This window comes from Acipenser ruthenus, chromosome 12, assembly GCF_902713425.1.
Source record: "Acipenser ruthenus chromosome 12, fAciRut3.2 maternal haplotype, whole genome shotgun sequence".
NCBI classification, from domain to species: domain Eukaryota; kingdom Metazoa; phylum Chordata; class Actinopteri; order Acipenseriformes; family Acipenseridae; genus Acipenser; species Acipenser ruthenus.
In genome coordinates, this window is record NC_081200.1 from 8,568,626 (window position 1) to 8,593,680 (window position 25,055).

Genomic DNA, 25,055 nt, shown 5'->3' on the forward strand with positions numbered 1-25,055 from the left:
ACCAACAAATGTGTCCAGGCCATTTTAGAATATCTTTGTAGAATAAGCAATAATTCATCTCTTTTCACAGCTTCTTTGCTTTATTCTATGACATACCAAAGGCATGCAAGTGTACATGATAAAATAGCTTTTAATTTCATCACTTTTCAGGAGGAATGAAGCATTATTTCAATGAGCTGTAAGGGTACCAACAAATTTGAGCACGTCTGTATATATGGAAAGATTTTCTGACTTAAGTCTAGCCAAAGATAAACCACACAAGTGGTTGAATGTTGCCGAGTCTTAAATCACTGTGGTAAGATAAAAAAAAACAAAAAAAAAAACACACATGTTCCCAGGGCATAATGTAAGGGAATTACATATATGACGGCATCATTTGTAAACATGAAAAATGGCCATTGATGACCAGTGGTTAAAACAACATGGCAGTGGGACAGTTGATAATGGAACTTGACCACTGAGTTCATTAAGTTGTGAACCAGGATAAGAAAATAATTTAACCTTGCATGTCAGCCTCTGCATTCCTGTTAGTGCAAATATGTGGAGGGATGGGGTGTCCTATTTAGCAGTTTGTCGGACGTGCCTCTAAGACAGGGAGGAGGAGTTACTGTCTGGGTGCAATACAATGTTTATCCAAATTAATTCAATATTTTTTATCTAACATAATATTTTATCTTTTGTTTTTTATTTAAGCTGGATAACTATATACTACCATTGTATTCATATTACTTTGTAACTAATGTGACAGCAGAAGGCAGACATGCCTAGTAAGATCCAACTCCTTTGGATGTTCTGACCTTGGCATCTCTGTCAAGGGGTTTATAAGTCTTGTAAAACAAAGAACTATGAAAACAGAATGGTAATGTATGGCTTTGCAAAACCAAACTACATTGAGGTCTTTTCCCCTGCTCCATAAATTAGGCACATGTAAAAGCCTCTCCATATTAAACCACTGGAATTTTTACAGTAGAGCTGTCAAATTAGCCATGCCCCAATGACCTTCATATATGGAATCATGTCTAGGAGTCTTTAGAATACGTTCACTTTGGCTGTTTCAATTCATGTTTCTAATTTTTTAATCAAGTCAACCTCTAACCAGGTTTAAAAAACTGTTTAAACAATCAAATAAACCTGGGGTGGAATGACCCTTCAGGATCAGAGTCACCAGTCCTGGAGAGCAGTACTACAGTACTGCATGTCTAGAGGAGTGGTTCATTTTATTGGAATGACAAAAGATTCCAGTTTATTAATTCAAAATGTAACACAGTAACATTGTTCTATTAAATGTTTCTGAATCAGAGCATCCCTATCTGGTGCCGACGGCTTGCAGTGTGTGGAGGCACAACGGAAGTAATCTTGACAACCATGTAATCTAATCCAGCAGGTACAAAAAGTGAATACACATGATAAGCAATTTCTATTCTTTGGTTTGACTGGTGAAGAAGCATATGGTTGATATGCAATAAATACTGATACAAGAGTCAGATGTGTGTGTCATATATATATATATATATATATATATATATATATATATTGTGAGATAGAGGGTTGTGAGAGACAGCAGGGAGGGGGTTAAAACCTCCCTGCGAGAGAGACGCACCGTTTTGATTTGTGTTGCTTTATTGTTTCATTTTATTTTCTTAATTGTATTATTGTTTTGTTTAATTGTTTAATTGTTTTATTGTTAATTATCATCCGCACCTGGGCGCTATTGGAAATTAGGCCCAGGTGCGGGGTTTAAAAGGAGAGCAGGCAGTCTGCTCGGGGCTGCTAAGGAGAAGGAGGCAGAAAGGAGTGCTCTGCTTCCTGGCAGTCCCGAGGAAAAAGGTATAGTGCAAACCTGTGTGGTTAAGTTTTGTGGAACAGGGAAACGGCTTAGCCGTCCTGTGGTAGTTAGGTTCCTGCGTGTGTAGTTAGTGCTCAGAAGAGCTAGGTGTTTATTTTGTGTGCTTTGTTTTACTTTTGTGTTTATTAAAAAAAATAGTGCAACCGCGCTGAAAAATCCATTTGAGTGTCCTGGGTCGTATTTTTAAAGGGGCAACGAACCCAAGTGAGTGCAATCCATTTCACAATATATATATATATATATATATATGTATATAAATAATCTATCCACATTGTTCATCCTTGGACACTAATGCCTGACCAATCGAGAAAAACAAAAAAAAAAGGAACACAGAAAAACAAAAACACTGTATGGTTGAATACAGCATATAAACACTTTTCTAAAGTCCAATTCACACGGGAATAGAAATTTGGTCCTGTGCGAACCGTCCATTTCTTTTTATGTCACATAATTTTCTCAGAGGTCCTCCGATTATTTTACGAGACATCGGGACCTTCTCTAAAATTTTAAACTCAGGCGCCCTGTGTCTTTTTACTCCTGTGCGAATCGACCATGTCAGTGTTATGTTACAATTGTTATAGCATTTCCAGGGTATTCGCCTCAAAGCAATACCAGCCATCGCAATAAACCATAATATAATATTAAAATTGGTACAAATCTGCCATGAGATTCTACAGTTCAGTAAAACACAATGATTAAGCATAACCAAATTGGGGACGGGTAAAAATACAAAACATAACTGGCAACTCCTAAAAAAATAATGCTTTTTAATGGTCAAAGGACAAAAGTTATTCAGCCTTTGGAAAAGGTGGTACAACAAAATGAGTTATTTAAATTTGGTTCATGGTTTACCAATCATGCACAACATCGACTTTCATTGATGAAAACGAATCCCCATCTGAGAGGTTAATAGACGTTCTCTGTTTTTGACCAACTCTGAGGAAACCTGTTTTTTAGTCCTGTGCGAATCATGCTTAAGAGATTGCTGACCAATGCTGAGAGGAGGACCAAATATGAATGAAAGACCTTTACACTACACTAACACTAAAGCAGCCGTGGTTTGGTTTTGTTCAGTCACCTTTTCCACAGATTTCGTATGTCTTATAAAATATGGGTGTATTTAGGCCATCACCCTGTGATTAAGGTAATTGTAAATGAAATTACTGACAACGCAGACAAATGGAGGAATTTAGTCAAAATAAAATGAATAATGGCCATGGAAAGGGCCTGTCCACCTATTCAGAAATGGAACATTTATATATTTTTATGTATCATTTATATAAAATCAAAACAGATTATTCATAACAGATCAAGGTTGAAATGCTACCCCTCTGCACAGAATGTGAGGAGTCATTACGTACCCTATGACTTTTTGCTAAATGCATAGCTTCCTCCCCCAAGGGTCATATTAAGGGCATAATTGTACAGTTATGAACAGACTGCAGTTGTAATTTTATATACACGAATCAAAATATGAATTTCTTTTAAGAAAACAATGACTTTGCATTTCTTTATCAGAACATTTCTGCTGCATATGAAGGTTATACAGTAATTTAAGGTGTGGGCATTTGTTCTATTTGTGAAGGTTTTTTATGCTAACATACTGTTTATATCCAAGAGGCTTTGGCAGAATACAGCAGAATGCAGTGTACTGAATTAAAATAACCACACATCTTTCAATTCATTCAGAATCTTTTCCAAACAGAGCATCAACTATCTAGCCTCCCTTCTTGACCAACTCTGAAACCAACACTTTTGATAAATGTATTCACATTCTTTGACTTGTTTTACTAGTTGTGCTTATACTTTAAATATTATACGAAACTATCCTGGTCAAGTACAAAACCCAAGGTTTACACTCTGGCACATCTTCCAGATAATAAACTGATGTTACAGTAATTATAGGTTTGTTACACATTTGAAAAGGGGTATGTTTTGTTTTTCTTTTAGCTAGATATCAAAACTACACTTTCATTATTTATAATTCTGAATGAAAATCCACTCATTTGAGGCAATATTGACTAAACCTACATGCATATCCCCAGTGAGGGATACTAACTTCATTAAAAATGCATAACCTGTTATTTAACTACTGCTAGATCATAAATTACCAGAGGGTGGATAACATAGAGGTGGACTTCAGCTTTTGCAGTGCAGTAGTGCACAAACTTTTTATATGCCACCCCCTTTTCTTAGCATACATTTTGTTGCACTCCCTCCCTCCCGCTGACACACATATTAAAATGCTAGAACTTTATATTTTTTTCTGGATTTAATGTAAATCACATATTTTTTCCTAGATTTAACCACTAAAAATCCAGATTTAGCTAAATACATAAATGTTAAACACATACTTAAAAGCTTTGAAATTTGTACCTTTAGATATAATTTATAAATGCTGAAAAAACGTGCATGCAGTGTCCAGTGCAAACACACATCATGAAAAACACATTTGTAGGTGAAAAACACTCAAATAAAAGTTGCTACATTCAAATAATATATAAACATGTGAAATTTTCGGTCCTCTAAAATAAAGGGTTTTACATAATCTCTGCAAGTAAGAATACATTAACAAGATCTTGCCGTGTCTAAAAAAAAATAAAAAAATAAAATATATCCAAAATATGGTTTGTAGTGTAAAGGAAAGTGTAATCAATCAGAACGCAGAGTCTATATCACCTGATCCAAAACCTCCGAACTCCACGTCTTCATCATCTGAACCTTCGTCACTGATGATGCAAGCAATTGCCTGAATCAGTCAATGCACAGAGTAACTATAGACAGTTTTATTCTATTCACGTGAGCTGCGATATTTCCCTCCGGGCATTATTTGTGCATGGTTATTAAAAAACGAAAATGAATACTGAAAATTTGACTTTCAGCTAAAAGTTGACGTGGGGTGATCGTTCAAACCGGGGCAGAATCCGGTACTTGTTTGCCATAATACATGCGTTTAGGAAAATACAGGCCCTACAAAGTGAATAATGACATTAGGCAACTACTAACTTTTTTTGTTGTTCAAAACAGACTTGTGCTCAGTCTAGAATAATTTACCCTGTAAGATTCTGGCCCATAATAGTTGCTTTAAAAATGTTGATATTTCTTGCACTATTTGACAGTAATTCAGCATTAGAATTCCAGTACAGCAGCTTCTTTCTAGGTTTGTAACTTTAACGTCTGTCTTATTTTCCCTTTCCAAGCGGTACAAATTACACTGTAGATGAAGCAATGGTGTAGCACTGTGTCATTATCTCTGAAGTAATAGCCCAAAACAATGTTCAAAGTTGTGCTTTCACTGCCTTCATAGGAATGATAATCTCGTGGGGCTCATGAGAACCAGGTTTTGTGCTGTCCATAAAGAATAGCTAAACAGGGTTTCCAACAGTACAACTCTCATAAAACAAACTTGTTAAAAGCTTCATTTTTACATATTGTAATGAAGAGAGTTGTAGGTATAGTTTCTCCAATTAAAATATATTAAATATTGTTTTACATAAAACATTAGCGTATAAGTGATAAATTGGTTTGAAAATCATAGACGTGTTCCTGCCATGACTCAAGCCCTATGTTGTTGAGAGTGTATAGTTTGGTCCAATAATGATTATACAGCACATGCTGTAGTCATGTTTTCATGGCGTGAATGAGTAAATAAAAGCAACATGCATGTCAGTGACATTCATCCTCCACCACACGTGTAAAACATAAAATTAGAGCAACATGAAAAAGCAGACCAGCATGACCTACAGCCATAATATGCACATGTAAAACTGAAGTGTGGCATACGATTGGGCAAACAGAGAATTAAGCAAAAGAACCCTCATAAGAGGGCTTTACCGCCTGGTAAGTCCCGCCTCATGTCGTTAAACGCCTCAAACCAAAGGCGAGGGCATTTAACATAACGAGAAGTGCCTTACCAGACGGTACAGACCTCTTATGAGGGTTCTATTGCTATTACTAAATGGATATGTAAAAAAAAAAAACACAACATTTTTCTGTTTGTTTTTTTCATGATTTTAAGCAGCACTACTTTTGTCGCTAATGAATACAAACTTTTTTGTCATTATTCCATAAGTAATGCGGTTTGTTCAGAATTCCGTCTGTGGTCTGGTAGCCTTCACTCAGGCTTCATTATCCTAGCGATGGACTATGTCGTGTTGTGGGTATTTCCAATAGCCGAAATAATACCTCATTACTAAAAAATATTGTCTACTTATACAGAGCTGTTCTTCAATTCAGGTACCTGTTACAGAAAAGTGAACATAGTTTGTGAACTGTTTGAAAAAACATGTAAAAAGAATAAATGTACAGCTAACTTTATTTTTTAATTAGGTTTTTTTAAGTGCAGGTTCGTGTATTTGTGTAAGTTTCAGTTAGGTCCTAAAATGTATTAGCAAAAGAAAAATAAATTAAGTTGTAGTAATTAAAAATAGCTAGTAGTCTGTGTGTTAATACTGATTGTGCTGTTTATGAACAACTTAATGAACAAAGTTTATTTAAAGCCTCCTTCCTGGCTTTGTTAGAGAAGAGAGCACCGTCCTGTGCTGTTACTGTGATATGCTGAAATAAAGTTGCTGAAAGTAATCAGACAGCATCCAGTTGTTTGATTTCCTCAAATTGTCTTTCAAACCGGAGACTAGTTGCTATTGTGGTTTCTGTATTGCCGTTGACAGCAAACACTATTCTTGATGATTTATTTATTTTTTTAAAACTTTATTTGCTATACTACATTTAAATAGATAGATTGAAGGTATAGGACAGCGAGGAGCAGACTTAGTCTCCATTAGTGTACAAGAACTGAGATTTTCTTTCATCAAGCAGAAAAAAAGGTAAAATATGCAAATACTGCGTTTACATATTTTCTGGCAGATTGATTTGTAACAGTGATATAGTTAGAAAGATAAAATTCAAGGTCATTTACCAGACATTATAAATCAAGTTAATGAAAATCTCCAATCCATTTTGTAAATCACCATTAAACCCTGGCAGTTTTTTTTTTATATAAATCAATAACTTGAGCCTCCTTATACCCCGACATTATGAGAATCAATAGAGAGTCCTTAGCAAAGGAGTTTTAAGGATTAGACCAACCAGGCCCATTCAGAATAAATTGGTCACTTGTGGTATGGAATGTCTAAACCAAATTTCACAGATGAGCAGCTCTCTAGGGGTCTCTAGCTATATATACACACAACTGTAAGTGTGTATGCATTATGTACAGGTATGTGTATCTACAGGCACCCCCATGTGGCTGTAGTTATTATTAAACATGACTAATAATGCAAAACTATACTGTATCTGCTGTTTCTTTAACTATTAAATGATTAATTTACATTATTGTAATGAAAGTTCACAGAAAGAATACCTGACATAATTAAAATTACATGCACCATTTACTTGTGGGATTGCATTTCCAAAAAATTTATGTCAAGCAGTTTGTTATGAACATCATCAGCATTACTGAGTTCAAATCCATCAATCTGAAAAAAATCATTTTCAGAAACAATGGTTTCTCTTGGTACTGTTTCAAACTACTCTCTATTGCTTGTGACATACAAATACTGTAAAGCCATAAATATTTGTGACCAAAATATTTGGCGAATCACCCCTTAAAACCTATTTTGCTCCAGAAATGTTGGTGACCTGTTGTAATATACAAAGTATGTATTGTTAGCGGAATTTGATATTCATGCCAAAAATGTTTGTGTTTTTTCTCCCCCATATGCGAAAAACACATAATAAAAGGCTTGCAAATATTTATGGCTTTACAATAACTGAAAAACAAGTTTCATACATTGTGTCCAGAAGCCTTTAATCCCATGACATACCTGGTTGCTTGTGATAGGAGAGCTCTCTGGTGGTCAAACGGAGCCAACGCTTCTTGAAGTTTTTTTTGCCAAGTCGCTTCCTTCCCTGAGCTCTTTTCTGTACTTCACTGTTTATATATTTAAAAAAAAAAAAAAGTGTGTTACTTTTCATTTTCTTTGTCCCAGGTGGTTCAGATATTTTTATTCCTGTTCGCTAGAAGAAATATTGTTTCTCTTAAAAGCATAAAAAATAATTTATAGTTTAAAAACTAGCAACTGTTATTGAAAATGGACTGATAATAAAAGGGATTCATAATTTATTATCGTCACAGGAAATCTATTTAAACCAAACATTTGCCTATTTTGTAACAGAAATAGCCTTCTTTATAAAATATTGGCTTTTAAATCAGATTTACATTGCCAAGTTTGAGGGAGACTGTGAACAGACCAATAATGCAGTCAAGCTTTCCTATTTGAACCCACCAGGGGGCAATAATTAATTTGTGAAATACCAGTACACAAGAGAAGAGTTTTATGCTTCTGCAGAGAAGTTGGAGTCTATTAAAATAAATCTGGACAGTGGCATGTCTTTATACTGCTGCACAAAAACTGGAAAACCGACTCTATTACTGACAACTTTGTAAGTTTTAGAGAAATGTACAGTACAGGGAATAGTAATGGTAACACTTTATATTGCGTGGCATACATTTATATTAAATAGATATGCAATTTCATGTTAAATTAAGGTTAAATTAATATTAAATAGATATGCAATTCCATATTAAAATTTACGTTCAATTATCCTTGTTACATTCCATTAACATTTAAGTCAGATTAACTGAATTTTCAATTAGAAACATGTAAACAATAGGAAATTATTACATATTTAAAGGTAACAAAACATAACATAAATGGACGCTATATCCGATTACATTTTCAATCGATATTTGGTTAACATTTAGCAAGAAACCAGCTATTGCATATTGATTAAATAATCATTTAATATGCAATTGCATATCTATTTAATATTAATTTATGCCATGCAATATAAAGCGTTACCATAGTAACTATGTTGGAATAATTATGCATATGTTAATATTGCAAGAGGTTAAAACAAGGTCACCGTGTAACGGTTCACTTTCACTGGCCAACATTGGTAATGGAACTTAATTGAGATAATAATTGAATACAGCTGTATAGCAAATATTAACACAATAACAACGTGTTTGGTCTAAAAACATTACAAGTCCTCAATATGGAAGCCATATAAGGTCACAGGTCATAGTGAAAGGCACCATTAGAATTTGCCCGGTAAGTTTCTTGCATTTGAAGTAGCAGTAGTGGCAGTGGGAGCAAGGACAGACTGCCTGGCAGTATTTAGAAATGCAACTGTTTAAATCATTAAATTAGACTGACATACAGATATAAACATTGGATACTGGAATATTAATGGATCATAATAAAAAAATATGAATAAAAAATAAACAAACATACCCTTCTTTAAGAATCAAAGACTCTTCTACTCCACTGGACTCTTTACTTCCTGTTGAGGAAATTTCATCTAAAAACTAAGGAAAACAATTGAAAACAATTGAATTAAAACATAAACAATGGCCAGTCTACTGTAGATTACAATATAATGTGCTAATCTGCGGTATTAAAAAAATTGAGTGTGTACCTATGCTAACTCTTTGAGGAAGATACACTGCCTTGAAGTTATGATTTTTATCAAAATGGATTAGATGCCATGATTTGAAATACCGTATTACTTTGAATTAACACCACAGCATTTATTTAAAATTGCTAAAACAGCTGCAGCGCTTATTCAAGGATACCTCTTATTCAAATACTACGGTTTTCAAAAGGTGCCATTTTTCATTCGTTTTTTTATGGTATTTGAGGGAGCCGTACATTGAAATTTATTTTTGCGGATACAACTTGATCAGGACAGCGAAGAAGTCCTATAACAGCTTTTGAAAGCTTTTGAGCTCTCAGTTCAGAAAGGCAATCGACCTGCTGCTCAAGAACTTGGGAGTTGGTGAGCGTCGCATTAGGGAATGGCGAAAGCAAGTACATCAGTTACAAGAAGAGGCGACATCTTCACAGGGTAAAAAGAAAAGGTTTAGTGATGGCGGGTGTCGCCCTGCTCATCCCAACATTGAAGAGGAGCTAATGTACACGTTTCATTATTGAGAGGGCAGTTTATTCGAGGGCGGCGTCTATTACAAATCCGAGTGTGGTGCTTATTCAAGAGCGGCAGTAATTCAAAGTAATACAGCATTGTCAAAAATACCAGCACAAAACAAATTAATCTGACAAACTGGATTTGTTAAAATATCTATTCATTCATGTATCTTTAATGACAACCTGACATATTCTAGGAATAGTTTTTAAAGTCATTCATAACTCTCAATAAAAATGTTTAAATAAACCTTAAAAAGGAACTTCTCTGTAAGGCAGAAATCCAAAGTGTGTGCTAATTAAACTGAATATATCAAGTAGGGCTACTGATTTTCTGCGATTAATTAGGTATTGTGGATGGAATTTAGCACTGTTAGGTGGCTTTTTTTTTTTTTTTTTAATTAGCAGTGGGAGAAAACCGCTTCAGCAAGTACAGCAGAATCTGCCAGAACTGACTGCCGCTGAATCTACTATAGATACTAATGAGAGCATAACAAATATAAAAGAAAAACGAGGGAAAGCTAGGAGACTTTGTATAAATGGATTTTATATTTGTAAATGCTGCAATAATAGTTGTGCTTGTGAAGCATCCACACTATATATTGACAGAACAGGCGATTTATTTGCACTATGCAGAACCTTATATTCCCCCATTGGTGCTTGAGCCCCGGAGCGCTCACAGAATCACCTCCTGTGCACCTAGTATTATCATTGATTAAAAAAACTAAAACAAGAAAAGTGTGCTTTAAAAAAGTAAATTTCAGCTTCCAATCACTTAAAATATGCTGACGATAATGTAAACACCAAGCTACAGACAGCGAATCCCAAGCTTTAAACATGTTACTGTTTATAGATAAGAACTCAACTTTATTATAAATATATTGTGTTATTATGTTTTAAGCAACATACTACGATAATGTTCATTATGGTAATTGTGTGTTTATTAGTTTTAACATGTTTAGTAAAACGTGGCCTATTGTTTGACCTCGTTAGTACAACCGGACCCTTTTGCTAATGACATCTTCAGTCAGGGTCGTAACCCAAATCTCCACATTTTTGTAAAATAACTACACTTACTTCAAAAGATGCAACGTGTTTCAGTAAATTCAAACGGTAAACTTCGCATCCCGCGCAGAGGGAGAACACAAACGTAAAACGTCATTAAACGGGGTTGGCATTGCAGCGGAGATGAAGGGAGGTTTCAGTTCCGAGTGACTGTTTTCTAAGCATTATTTGTGAATGCTTATTCACCACTGCTCCACCCCGTTAGATAATGGACTTCCCTGCATTTTTTTTTAACGCAAGACTGAACGCAAGAATACATGTTTACATTTGTTTTAAGTACTCGCCCAGAGGACTACTGAGACACAGACATCAACTAGTCCTCATCAGATTTAATTCACCTCGGGCGAGCGGGAGTTTGTAACCCTGCTACACATCATTTGTTTCATAAAGGCATTCCATTCGAAGACATATCTCTTGTTAAATTTTGCAAATAACAAGGCAGAATTAGCAAAGAAACAAAATTGGGAGGATTAATTATGCGTTTACATTAAAAGGGGCGCTATTTAAAATTACATTTGAGTGATACACAGCCATGAACCTGTGTCTTTCTTTTTTTAATCAGCGTTTCATATTTTATCCTGGTTATTGTAATGCCAGTAAAATGCTAAACTTCATTTTTGTAGTACTGCAAATAGGATTACACTCACAGGACATTACTGGACTGTTACTAAACTGTTAATATTTTGTATTGTTATTGTAATGCCAGCAATAAGCTAAACAAGTCTTTTCAAAACACCTTTATTTGTAGGCTGAACTACTGTGTTAGTGGATGACTGTACATATGATCCTCACAACTGTGCTGGACATTTGTTTTCTGAACAGTTGTGATATAATTAAGTTTCCCTGCTTATTATACATGTCAGCAATGAGCCAAGTGATGTTTATAAACATTTACACGTTTGAAGTGTCTTCAGGTGCTTTACTTACTATTACAGCAACAAGAGTCATATTTATTAATTTACTTATTTTAACTATCAACATTAGATTTATGTTCAAATGCCATGCTTAATTATCAATAAATTGATAAAAAGTGGGAAAAAATGGATTTGGTCATCTTTGAAAAAAATAATTTGCTATTCCTCAGAATGGTATCACTTAGTACGAATTAAGAGTATCAAGAATAATATATTGACAGAAATTAGTATGAACATACCCTTTTAACTTCTTCTATACATTTTTCTTCTTGGAAGGATTTGAAGAAATCATACATATAGGTCTCCTTAAAACTTGACTGAAAAGTAGGGAAAAATGGCTGTTATTGCTTGCATCTGGTCTCCTTTATCTAAAGATGAAATATCTTATAAATGGCTTGTTTTTAAATAAAAATACAAGTCTTTTTATGCCTGTTGAAGTGTACAAGTTTTTATGTAAGGCCCCAGGACAGCATGAAAAATTACATACCATATAATATCAGAAACATAGCAAACATAATCAGAAATGGAAAAAAAAAAAAAAAACACCGCCTAAGACTGCCGACAACACAGCAATAACAGAAAACTAGATAAATCATAGACATACCAGTTTGTTTTTGGATAAACTGCCCCAACTTCCTAATGTTTGAATAGTTTTGGAAATGAGCGTTAATGTTCGAGACATCTGTGCATCCTGAAAAACATGAAGATGCAATTAGCCTTGGCATTCTCATACTGTAAATTTCAAAACATGTAATGCTTTCTGACAACCCACAGGATGGAAGCAGACAAACGTGTCTGTATTTCAATACATTCTGTTTTTTTTTATTACTGTATTGTTTTTTCTAACATGAGTAGAGAAGCAAGTAAGCAAACCAATTTTTTTTTAGTTTCGCTTTCAATAAAATTGGTAAACCACAAACCTTGTCAGAATCAGCTTAAATCAGCCTCCAAGTCAAATGGGGAAGTCTTCACTAGAGAACTGCAGCTATTTCTTGTTTTTTCAATATACGTTACATATTAACGACTAAGCAGACGGGGATGACATGCCAGAACCACCTGTTTAGACTGCCCGTGTAGATCTCTTGATCTACCTCTCCTACTATGTACTGGACTTGCCTGACCTAAGCACCATGTTCTGGACCCTCAGCTAATGGCAAGGCATTCCTTCTCAAATTGTAGAATGTCTCGTTTCTCGTGGAAAAAGCTTACGTTCTTGTCCTGATTCACCTTAAGCCAGTACTGCTTCCCAAGCTTACTCCTGATGCGTTTGGGGATGAATCACTCCACCCCCAATGAGATAGCCCAGATGCTTTGTCTCTCACCCTGGTACATTTGGAGGGATTGATAGTTAACCTGCCCTGCAGACTATCTGGAGCACTGACCTCACATGATTCAAATGGTTGTCCAAGCTAGTGTTTTGAGTGCTTTCCCCATAAGAAGGGGTACAAGGCATTTGGCCCAGTCCGTTTTGGGCCATTGCCAGATCCGGGTCATGCATTCAAAACAGACAAAATAGTTTTCAATGTCCTCACCCTCCTGAAACATGGGCTGTTTTGGTTCTTTAACCTGTGACGCAGATGGTAATGTCTCTGAATTGGTGAAGGTGGACTGTGGATTTAAGCGTACAATTGGGGTTGCCAAGGGTATTCTTAGACTTGTGTAAACAGTGTCCTCTTTCACAGTCAGTTCCTGAGATTTCCAGGCTGTTTTAGGCTGCATCACCTCTTGCAGTCCCCTCTTCTCTTGGAACAGTGCCTCCTCATGTTTCACCTGTTCAGCACCTTGCTGCTCTTCCTCATACAGCACACCATCATAATTGTATTATTAGTTACAATTTCAGTATTTTAAGACAGATGGATTGTTAGAAGGCAAATATGGTGTGCCAAACACTCATTTTTATTATGTTTTCCATTGTTAAAATATATGCACGCTTAGTAAAATTGTAACGTGCATCTTTTGATTCAAATGCACATTTACATATCCAAAGAGCTCCTGTTTGACGGGAGGGGAAAGTACCAAAGTAGTATTTGCAGAAAAACAGAGGGATTTAGCTGGGTCATGTTAAAACAGGGTTATAAGAAATGTGCATGACCTTCTAATTGATATTGGGCTTATAATATTGATTTAAACCTGTGGCGGAGTACGATACTGCCCTGCAAGTCACCTTTGGTAAAGGCGTCCATCAAATAAATACAAAAATACTACTACTACTACTACTACTACTACTACTATACTGTTGTATATTCATTGATTGATGTATGCCCAGTAACACAACGAAACAAACCTGAAACAAGATTAAACTGTTTATTCTCTCTACTTACTGGATGATGAGATCGGAGATGGAAACTGTGAGGAGATAACACAGCCACTGCGTAGAACCTCAGAAACACAAAGCTGCTCACTGCAGAGTACTTCACATGGGGGTCATCTGTACATAAAAAATATCCATTAATGCATTTCATACAAAACAAAAACACTTTTCAGTTCACAGTGTGCAACCTGGTACATTATGTAAATCGTTGTGCATATTAACCCTTTGCGGTCCATTTATTCCAGCGCCTGCCAGGCACGTCGGGTCCAATTTATTTTCACACGCGCGGTTTATTTTACATGCGCTGTTTAAACGTAATTTTATTCATAGTAAAATGGGTTTAAAAGGCACTGCATATCAACAGGACACTCAGTACTACATCTCCAGCCCCACCCCACTCCTTGTTCGCTGTATTTTTCACATATCTCTTCATTAGTAGTGCATACTGATAAATCATCTCCTGATCACTCGTTTCATCACCAAACTCAATAATGCTATCCAAGTCATTATTTTATTACTACAAAATCTTAAAAAGCTTGGCTAATGTCAGTGATATTCTTTGAGCGCTGGATGCGGAAGCAGCTATCTTGTTTGTTTATGTCCGTGTTATGTCTGTGGTGAAGGGACTATGTGTATTGCTCAGATCCGCCTCCTTTTTTTTTTTCGGCTTCTACTGGTCACACTCGGTCATTGAAAGGTTTTCTTGGCTTTTTCTGGAGAAAAAACGACTAGAGACCTGTGCTTGATGTCTTTTTGATGATGTCGGACAGGGGCCGACATTGAACCGGAAAGGAATAATTGTAATGTATTATATATAATAAATGACTTTGACACCACCATGTGGTGAAATTTCAGGATCTATAATTTAGTAAAGTCCAGACCACGTAGCTATTGTTTCCATTACTGGTTGCTACCTCCGGTATCAGTTTCCCAAATATCCCAACATCGATCACAATTTATGAAAACGGAGGTGTAACATCAAATTTCCTTTCTTTACTATTGAAAAAGAACACAGTTAAAAACAAAGCTCTCGTCCACTTATGTGTCATTGCTTTAAAAAAACTTGATGTAGAAGCTGATGGGGGAACACTATCTTAAGGGAGATTCCACACTGTCACTGTTTTTCAGACCATTTGAGTTCCTTTTAGGATATTTTGAAGAGAATTATTATTATTATTTTTTTTTTTGGTAAATCGTTTAATTGGTTTAATATCTGTTGGAACACCCATGTTTAAACATTTCTTTTTCAATAAAAATACACAAATGTAATTCAACCCCCGCCCCCCCTTCCCCCAGGCACACTTTAATAATAATGTTAGTGACATTCAGCCCTGGCAACTGCTGCTTATGGAGTTTCCATAACACTGAAAATATGATGTTGCCATTTGACGTGGTTTATGAAATATAAGCTGTTTAAGTAGCAGCATCCGGATTACAAAACTCCTCAAGGTGAACCAGCCTAACGAGCCAGGTAAACTCATGAAGGTGCTTGTGGAAGGGTTTGTCTACTTGACCTAGTTTCTTATAATAAGCCAACTTACCAGGAAAGCGTTTTGTTGCCATTTGTCGTAAAGCATTAAACACGTCACACATCAGGGTAGGGCAGCTCATACTTGAATGCACAATGGAATTGAAGACTTTCTGCACGTACTGATGCAGATTCTCCTGTAATTTTAAACAATGCTGTAATTTATCTAATTCTAACCCTTTAAGGTGCAGGATTTTTTTGGCCATTCTTTAGAAATCTTTCATTATATTATATTATATTATATATATAGACACACACACACACACACACACACACAGTGGTTTGCAGAAGTATTCACCCCCCTGCAAAGTTTTCACATTTTGTTGGCGCCTGAGCGTACTCCACAATGCTTTCAAATTAGACTTTATATGTAGGATCTACACAAACTACTCCACATTGATAAAGTTAAAAAAAATGCATCTAGAATATAAATAAAGCAAGATTTACAGAGAAAAACTGATCTCAGTTGCATAAGTATTCAACCCCTTTGCTACTGGAGCCCTAAATCAGCTCAGGTGCAAATTATTTGTTTGAAAGGTCACAAAATTAGTGAAATGGTTTAAAAAAGCGGGTCTTAAATTCCGTGGGAATACGATATGCAAGGTATAAACCATGATGGGCCGTGCAGTTCCCATGATATATACCACGCCTGCGGTGGTGATAAGGCCCGAGGCGTCAGGGAAAAAGTGGTAGAGAGGCACAGAGCAGGAGAAGGGTACAAGAAAATTTCAAAGGCGCTGATTTTCCCTCTTAGCACAGTGAAGTCCATCATTAAGAAGTGGAAGATGCATCATACCACCCAGACACTACCCAGATCAGGCCCTCCCAAACTGAACAGCCGGGCAAGCAGGAAACTGATTTGGGATGTCACTCTGAAACCAACAATGACCTTGAGAGATCTGCCGAGTTCTGTGTCTGAGATGGGAGTCAGTGTTCACACATCAACAATAAGCCGGTCCCTACACAAAGCTGGCCTGTATGGACGGGTGGCAACAAAGAAGCCATTACTCAAAAAGCCTCATCTTAAAGCACGTAAGGAGTTTGCGAAAAAGCATGTAGATGACACCGCAGACATGTGGAAAAAGGTTTTGTGGTCAGACGAGACAAAAATTGAACTTTTCGGTCTAAATTCCAAGCGTCTGGCGCAAGCCCAACACTGCACATCACCCAGTCAACACCATCCCAACTGTCAAGCATGGTGGTGGCAGCATCATGTTATGGGGATGCTTCTCTTCAGCAGGGACTGGGAAGCTTGTCAGGGTAGAGGGGAGAATGGATTGTGCAAAGTACAGGCAAATCCTTGAGGAAAACCTGATTGAGTCAGCCAAGACTCTGAAACTGGGGAGGAAATTCACATTTCAGCAGGGCAATGACCCGGAGCACAAAGCCAAAGCCACACTGGAATGGTTGAACAAGAAGAGAATTAATGTTCTTGAGTGGCCCAGTCAAAGTCCTGACTTGAATCCAATAGAAAATTTATGGCGAGACTTGAAGACTGCAGTCCATCGACCATCCCCAACAAACTTATCAGAACTGGAGCAATTTTCCTGTGAAGAACGGGCAAAGATTTCACCATCCTACTGTGCAAAGCTAATAGAGACCTATCCAAAAAGACTCATAGCAGTAATTGCTGCAAAAGGTGCTTCTACCAAGTACTGATTTAAGGGGCTGAATACTTATGCAACCAGTACATTTTCATTTTGTACATTTTCTTTGCAAGTTTTGCTGACATTTAACATCCTCCTCATATAACAGTGTTCAGTTTAACCACTACAGCTTTGAATAAAAAAAGTTTGTTTGAAAAACTATTTGTAATTCAACAAAATGTGAAAACTTTGCCAGGGGTGAATACTTCTGCAAACAACTGTATATATATAACAGTCCAGAAAATGTTTAATCATTCGCAAACAGTCAACACTCTGTTAAAGCTTAGTGAATGCAGCCCACTGCCTCATCGGCAGTTGTGTTTTTTTGGTAATGGCGGTACAGTTTACCTTATTTACTTCTACATTGTCCCCTTCTTTCAGTTTTATGGGATCGATTTCACATGGTTTGTTGGATTCACAGATCTGAAATCAAGAAAATGAATAATCATAAAAAATAAGACGATGACACTATGTTACAATCTTAAAACGATTTCCAAGACACGCATGATCATTAATGAATGCTCATGGAAAGCATTTTAAAACTGTCAAACAAAAATAAGAGCCACTCATGCTGTGTTCAATTGGCACATGAAATATTTGTTTCTAAAATAGGGTGATCGCTATACACAAGGATTTTTAAGGAAGAAAAGTTTCACTCCAGTATCTTTAAAATAAAATACAAATATGTTAAAGTCAACACAGATTTCGACTGTGTCTACTGAATACATTCCCAAGCACAGTCAAGTGGATTTTAACCATGGTTTTATGTGATGAGACTGAATTGTACTATAGCATGCCACATAAAATAAGTTTATAACTGGCCGATTTTTAAAGGATTTACTATAAAAATTATATGGGAACTTCACCTCATCTAAAACAGGCTTCAAAGTTACGGTCAAGTATCGTTTCCCAACAATCTTCATCATGTCATCCAGGCAACGAGTCGCCAGGGAGTTTCCTCTGAAAATTGTATTGGCCTCTCTGGAAAACAAAAATAATATGGTAAAGCAGAGTTATTTACTTGTAAAACTTTTTTTTCAGGTGAATCCAGAATACATATTGTAGAAATGTGGTTTCTAATAAAACTCAGCTCTGAAATTCTTATACAAAATGTTGTAATTTGCTATAGATTATTATGAATGAATTGGCTACAAGTATTAAGTTAAATAGATTACATTAAAAGAGGACACATTAACACGGAAAACTGATACTGGCATCGTGACAATGCAAGCCTGATGTGAATTATAGGATGTATCCTTGCCAAGTTACAGAAACCAACAACAGGGGAAATAAGTCATCTGGAATGAAACCGAGTTGGAATCTGCGGAGTATTAAGATCCATGTACCACAAAAACATTGTAAAAGTCGATTTTCTAGGCATTTTTGTGGGGCCCTTAAAAAGGGGGGAGTGACGTATGCGCCGGTGTGTGTAATATTACATCACTGTACCAATGTCACAATGGGATTACTACAGTCACAATTATGGCTCACACAAACTTAACTGTCAACAACCAAATGCGTGTGTACATGGAGAGAAAAAAAAAAAACCCAAAACACTGGTTAAAGTTATCAATCTTCGGAATATGAAAATGTCACAGCTATACTGCTTCACTGATAACACAAATAGCTGTCAGTCTCTTTGAATTTCCCTATTCCTACCCTCCCGAGCCATTGATTTGTCAACATTGAGACTGAACCTGTCCCTAGGATCCATAGCACACAGCTACTGGTTGGAAAGCCGAGTAAACTTATCAAGTCTTCTGTTCGTTGTAACTGCAATGCTGTAATAATGCAGGTGACTTTGAAACTGGATAAAGTAGGACAGTCAGACAAAAAAGAAAAATGCTACACAATAGGTTTGAAATTGTGCGTTGTTGAATTTGCCGAAATACATGGTAATCGCAATGCTGAAAAAACAGTATGTGACTGGAGACGAAACAAAGACAAACTTGAAATGGCCAAAGAAAATGAGCCAATAGGAGGAAAGTGTTTATGGCCCGATGTAGAAAACATTTTGTTTGAATGGAGTACTTTGAAAGACTTTAATACATACTGTAACTTGTTCTACATGTCAGCGCAACGCAGTGGTACACTTGTAAAGTATGTGTATGGTTATGGTTCTGATTAACAAAACAAAATGAATGTATCTGTAGAGCTAGAAACTGAATGCAATTGTACTGCACCGTATGCAACACTGAAATGCTTTGTTTACTGGTGGTGCACTGTTTAGTTTATTGTTTTTTTGCTTTAATTGATGCAAGCAGCACTGTTTAATACTTTTATTTTAAATTTGAATTAATACAACGCATTTGTAAAACCCAATGCAGCTGGAACTATTGTCCAAGTATGGTTTTAGAAAGAAATGTTCAGTAAAGCAAAGGTGATATGTTCTTGAACTTGTTTGGGTACTTGATAAGCTAAAATAAAATAGGTTAATACAGATGTGATGTGGGATGTTTAACTTGGTTTTACGCTCTGTTTATTATTATTTTTAAAATTTTGAAAAATTGAATAGTTTCTAGCAGTTTAACAAAAAACAACAAATTATTAAATGGAGTAAAATGTTGCAAATAAGTGTTATTTTGAAACAAAACCTGTGTATCTTGCCTTATTTATCTGTGTTGAACATGTAGGAAAAAAAATTAATTCGAAAAAAAGTATTTTAAAAACACTAAAAAAGTTTTCTTAAAATTGAAGTCTCAAAAAGGAGGGAGCGACTTTTACGCCAGTGCGACCTATAAAACGATTTTTTATTTTTTTAAAGAAGATTTTGTTTTAAACTATGCTTAAATAATGCTTAAGGTATAATAGTAGGTAGAAGATGCAACTTCCCTAAACCTGCTTTTAGTGTTCCAGTGCAGCTCTCCATTACACAGCATAACTCTAAAGCAGTGGCCCAAGGTGTGTAAATAATGCCAGTGTCATACATGTAGGTTGGCATTGATCACAGTAAGAGGGTTGCCCAGGAGTAAATAAACAGTATCAGGGCTTGTCGTAGGTGTGTTAGATCTGCTTAGTAACATCAAGATTTAACTGACTTTTGGTGAAAATAATTGTTGGTAATTCTTACAAAATTGTCACAGACCCTTCTCCTACAAAATAATGAAGTTCCCACACTCTACAAATGCAAAGTCACTTACTGTGTCTGCTCAAGCTCCAGCTCAGCTACGGCAGTTACAAAAGGAACCAGTTTATTGTAATGCAATAACAGCCGTACAACAGGCAGCACCGCCTCGTATCGCTCTCGGCAGATGTCGCACAGAACGTGAGCAGCGGAGGCAGAGATAGGCTGAACAAAGACAAAAGAAAAGCGAGGTTATGAAGACAGACTTTTCAAAACACAGGGTTTCTGAGTACGCTCAAGTGGGCTGCGAGTTCTGAATGGTTCTGGTGGTGGAGGTGGTAATGTGGAACAGATGGACTGAACAGATGCGACATGTTGTTATTAATCTCACCTGTGTAGAAAAGGGGAGGGGGCGCCTCCTGGGCAGGGAGGTAGGCAGGTGGGCTGCTTGGCTTATTATTGGAATAACTTGCTAGGTGACAGCAGGAGAAACGGCTGCAATAGTTTGCAGCTTATCTCTCCTACCAGCCCTACACAAAAAAGCAGAACCATCCAGGAGATTAGGGATATAAATGGGAAAACAATAAGCTAAATAAATGGGATTATCTACAAATTTGTACGAAGCATACTCTGACCACAGTATGTGAGGACAGGGGGTGTGTTAAAATGCCTTTTTGCACTGTACATCTACCTGCACGCAACTTTGTTTTAATCCTATCTTTCTACACACGTGGGTGCATAAATTCACCAGTATGTAAATATGTACCTGTATAGCAGAGAACAGGGATACAAAGCAACAGACTCATTTTTGCATCAAAAGGCACTACTTTTTCAAGAATGTAATATCTTTAAGTGATAACCAGTTAAAAGTACCTTAACATCTGGTGATTTGAGCAGCAGATCTCTCAGAGAAATGTAGTAGTTCGACGGAAGGACGTGGTCTTCTGTGTAGGTTAGATTTACTCGCAGGGAGCCCAAGTCATCGGTTTTTGAGGTCTTGTTGCCATTGTCTTTCGGCTGTAACAAATACCTAAGCAACATGAATAAAAACAAAAGTTTAAATAATGTCAAATCAAATCTACATAAAGGGCAGCAAATCCTTAAGGCCAGTCTCAAACATTCTGTACGAGACAGAAGTTTACAGCATTTATTTTTTTTTTTTTTAATAATATCAATGCATGTTAATGTGAGAGTTTGCCTTTTTTTGCCCCCCCAAAACAAATTCAAAATTTGTACTCTACTAAACTGTAAACTACAGTGCAGTTTAACTGTACTGTATTTTGTATATGCACGCCTACACATTAAACCACATGACTTTTATTCAAAGTATACTCTTACATTTATACTGTGTAAAAGCTGTTGGTATTTCCTGTATATTCTTAACTGCAAGCATAAAAAAGGGATTTATTTTCTAACCTTTTTCTCCTGCGGTATACAACTGACAATAGCTTTAATATACTGGCCAGCCACCTTTTAAAATGCAAAAAATACCTGGTCATTTTTATTGTTTTGCACCTGCCAGTACCACAACAGCTCTGAATTCCCTTGAAGTGGACTTGGAACCTATTTTCTTATTTATTTTTGTCTATAATTTGTCTTTATCATAATGTGTTCTGTTTCACAGGAAGTGTCAAATAGCAAAACCCATTATCTTTGTGTCTATCTCAACATGTTCTAACTATTCAGAAAACAGAGCTGAAGCAGCCACTGACGTCAGCACAGCAAAACTTGATGCCAGATAATTCATGGAATTCACCAGCATATAATGCTATAAAGGAGATGAAGTCTGTGCACCATAAAGCTAACAAACAATCTGACAAGACAGTTATCACAGGTTACATCAATCAGCAGTTTCAACACACTTTTTTTTGTCTGCATTACAGCTGGTCACATTCTTTTAAATCCCTTTCTTAGACACTGACTGGTACAAAACAAAAAAAAATGAGAATGACCTGACCAGCCTATAATGCATCTGTCTTGGTGCATTTTTAAAATAAGTGTGTATCGCCCAGTAATGTGGGACACTTTAGCATGTGGGCTCGGTCAGTCATAAACTGCAACCAGAGCTGTGCATTGTGGTGTTGATTTTCTGCAAACATTGCTATTTAAGGAACACCAGAGATTCTTGATGGATGTGTTGGATAATGCAGCAATTGTGTTGAGGGTTGAGCTGGTTGCTTGGGCACTCAGAATCATGCCCCTTGTGAAGTTTTTCCATGATTGTTGATAATACTGCTTATAAAGGTCTACTGGATTATGTGACATGCCATTTGTCTACATACATATGGCCAGGCAGCATACTGATTTATAGGTTTTATAAATTACTGTAATTTACATATATGAAAAAAGGGGGGATGACACTAAATAAAACAGGCAATACTTAATTGTAAAATGATAAAAGCCCTAAAAAAAAAAAAAAAAAAAAAGGTATTTGTAATGTTATCAGAACAAGTTTATTACTAGTCCCGTCCCCTGAATTTAACCCGAATACTCAATAAATCTGGACCAACATCTGTTAATTATTCAAACTGTCCAGTAGAGGGCTGTCTTGGCAGTTCTCTTTTCTGTTGTAATTTTGTAGTTTTGCTAAGCTGCCCAAATGGCTGATTTTTGTAGCCTTTGATAATCTTACAAAACTATAAATAAGCAAATAAGAGACTGTGCTACTGATTTTTTATTTATTTATTTTAATTCAACCGTCTTAGTTTAATTGTAGGGACTGTTTGACTGTTGTACCCCTTACCAAGCCTGGTGAGACGAATCATTTCTTAAAACCTTCACCGATACCTTGGTCTCACCCAGAAAAACATCCTGTGCAAGGTTCCCATTGTTCCACAGGTCCACCCTAGAAAGAAAACAGCAACTCATTGACAGAAATAATATACCACACCAAGGCAACCCACCAAAAATTTAGTAATATTAGTAATAATGTATCATTCATAAAAAAAACATTGTCAAAGAATTATTAATGCTAAAAACACAATACATTAAACACAACACCCATCTTTTAAAATGGGTTTGTGATTGTAAATAAAAGAAAAACTAATAAAAAAAAACACCCAAACCCACGCGTACAGTGGCACCAAAAAATATTCAGGCAGTTACTATAAATGTCAATCACCGTAGTTCTCTATATTACAGTAAGGTTTAATTCTGTAAAAAAAAAAAAGTCAGTCACTCGTAAATCCAAGAACAGTACCTAACTAATAAAAAATGGCCAATATTAATACAATAGTTATAGTATAACTGATAATTATTTTGACTAAAACTTTATAACAATGTAAATGGCCTACTTACATACTCAAGGTGTAAATTTAAGAATAGTGTGTTCATTGAATATACTATTACACAATGTAAATGCCAGTTCTGAAACCCATATTAGGTAAATACGTTCTTTCTTTTTGAACCAACAATGTTTGGTAGACCTTTATTCCAACTTGCAAATACACAAATAAATACAAATTAAATAAATAATTAATGAGCAATTTCTTTGTATCTCATACCAACATGGTCTTTAATTCACAGCCGTACCATTTTTAAGGCCTACATTTAAACTGATAACCACGTGTAAACTGCAGTCAGGTGCAACTGTCTTTTTTTTTCCCCCATTAAGGTAAACTTCAGTGGAAATGTCATGGTTGCAAACACACAAGCACAGCTGTTTATACAGAGAAAATATTATTTTGTTTAATCTCTCAGCCTGCTCACTATGCTGTAACCTGGATTTAATAGCAACCTCATACAAGTATCTTTTTTGCATATTTTAGATAAATGCAAAATAATGTTAAAATGCATCTGTACATATGCTACTGTATCATTTTGACATTTTGTTTTGATTTTATTTCAAAACACACATGCATCTCACTTGCATTTATTAGCCAATATTTTTTAATGAAATTAAACCCAAAAACATTAAACACATAAATGAACACACGCACACACACACACACACACATGCATATTCTTCCCACTAAATAACCTACCTCTTACCTCACTTAAATATCAGTTTGCAAACTGAGACAGTTAGAAGAATATAACAATTAGTGCCAGTCCTGTTGGAACCTATAATATACTATAAAAACAATAGGCTGATTTTATTATTATAAAAATAAAAAAAACTCCCTTTTTTCTTTTTTTTATCAATCATGTGAAATGCAATACCAGCGAAGTCCTGCTGATGCAAAAGTAAGGAAAAAGACTTAAGGACACTGCTAGAAAAAAAAAGTAATATAAAACTACTGAATATTGTCACAGGCATGTAATTTATAATCCAGCTTTAGAAAAGTTGTGCTGAATCTCTTAGAATCATACATGAAGCGATGTGTTACCAACCTTGCCTATATACAGAAGGATGCAAGGCAAGCACATAATTTCCTTTCATAGTGTATATTGCAAATACTGCAGGAATTATGTACAGATGTTGTACTGAACTGATGGATTAAAACGTACAAATAAAATCCATGGAAGTAAGCTGAATAGCAACCAACGTCACGTCTTTTCCTAGGAGCTAAAAACCACACACTTCGTTTGTCAAGTAAACTCACTTAATTTCAAGCTTTTCAATGTCCTCTTCTTCAACCTGGAACTGTGACTTTTTTGTGTAGCTGCTGGATCTTGTCACCTATAGGAACAAGAATAACTTTAAAATACATTCACTTTTCATTATGTATAGTAGTGCATGTCTATTAAAAGGAAT

The 25,055-nt window shown here is 35.9% G+C and overlaps 1 protein-coding gene across 3 annotated transcripts in view; it reads right to left on the reverse strand.

Moving 5' to 3' along the window:
* The window catches only part of LOC117417435 (ras GTPase-activating protein 2-like), a 51,579-nt gene that overhangs the window by 10,028 nt on the left and 16,496 nt on the right, over nucleotides 1-25,055 (reverse strand). For 2 of the 3 annotated variants that reach the window (XM_034029586.3, XM_059034473.1), the window contains exons 8-19: nucleotides 24,904-24,980; nucleotides 23,103-23,204; nucleotides 21,233-21,389; nucleotides 20,436-20,584; nucleotides 18,162-18,276; nucleotides 17,644-17,718; nucleotides 15,663-15,786; nucleotides 14,132-14,238; nucleotides 12,415-12,501; nucleotides 12,050-12,127; nucleotides 9,145-9,218; nucleotides 7,672-7,778 (exon numbers count right to left, since the gene is read on the reverse strand). In XM_034029586.3, the coding sequence (XP_033885477.1) occupies nucleotides 7,672-7,778; nucleotides 9,145-9,218; nucleotides 12,050-12,127; nucleotides 12,415-12,501; nucleotides 14,132-14,238; nucleotides 15,663-15,786; nucleotides 17,644-17,718; nucleotides 18,162-18,276; nucleotides 20,436-20,584; nucleotides 21,233-21,389; nucleotides 23,103-23,204; nucleotides 24,904-24,980 (1,252 nt within the window). Of the gene's footprint in view, nucleotides 1-7,671; nucleotides 7,779-9,144; nucleotides 9,219-12,049; nucleotides 12,128-12,414; nucleotides 12,502-14,131; nucleotides 14,239-15,662; nucleotides 15,787-17,643; nucleotides 17,719-18,161; nucleotides 18,277-20,435; nucleotides 20,585-20,750; nucleotides 20,886-21,232; nucleotides 21,390-23,102; nucleotides 23,205-24,903; nucleotides 24,981-25,055 lie in introns of those variants that run through there. The other variant, XM_034029587.3, reaches the window with a different exon arrangement.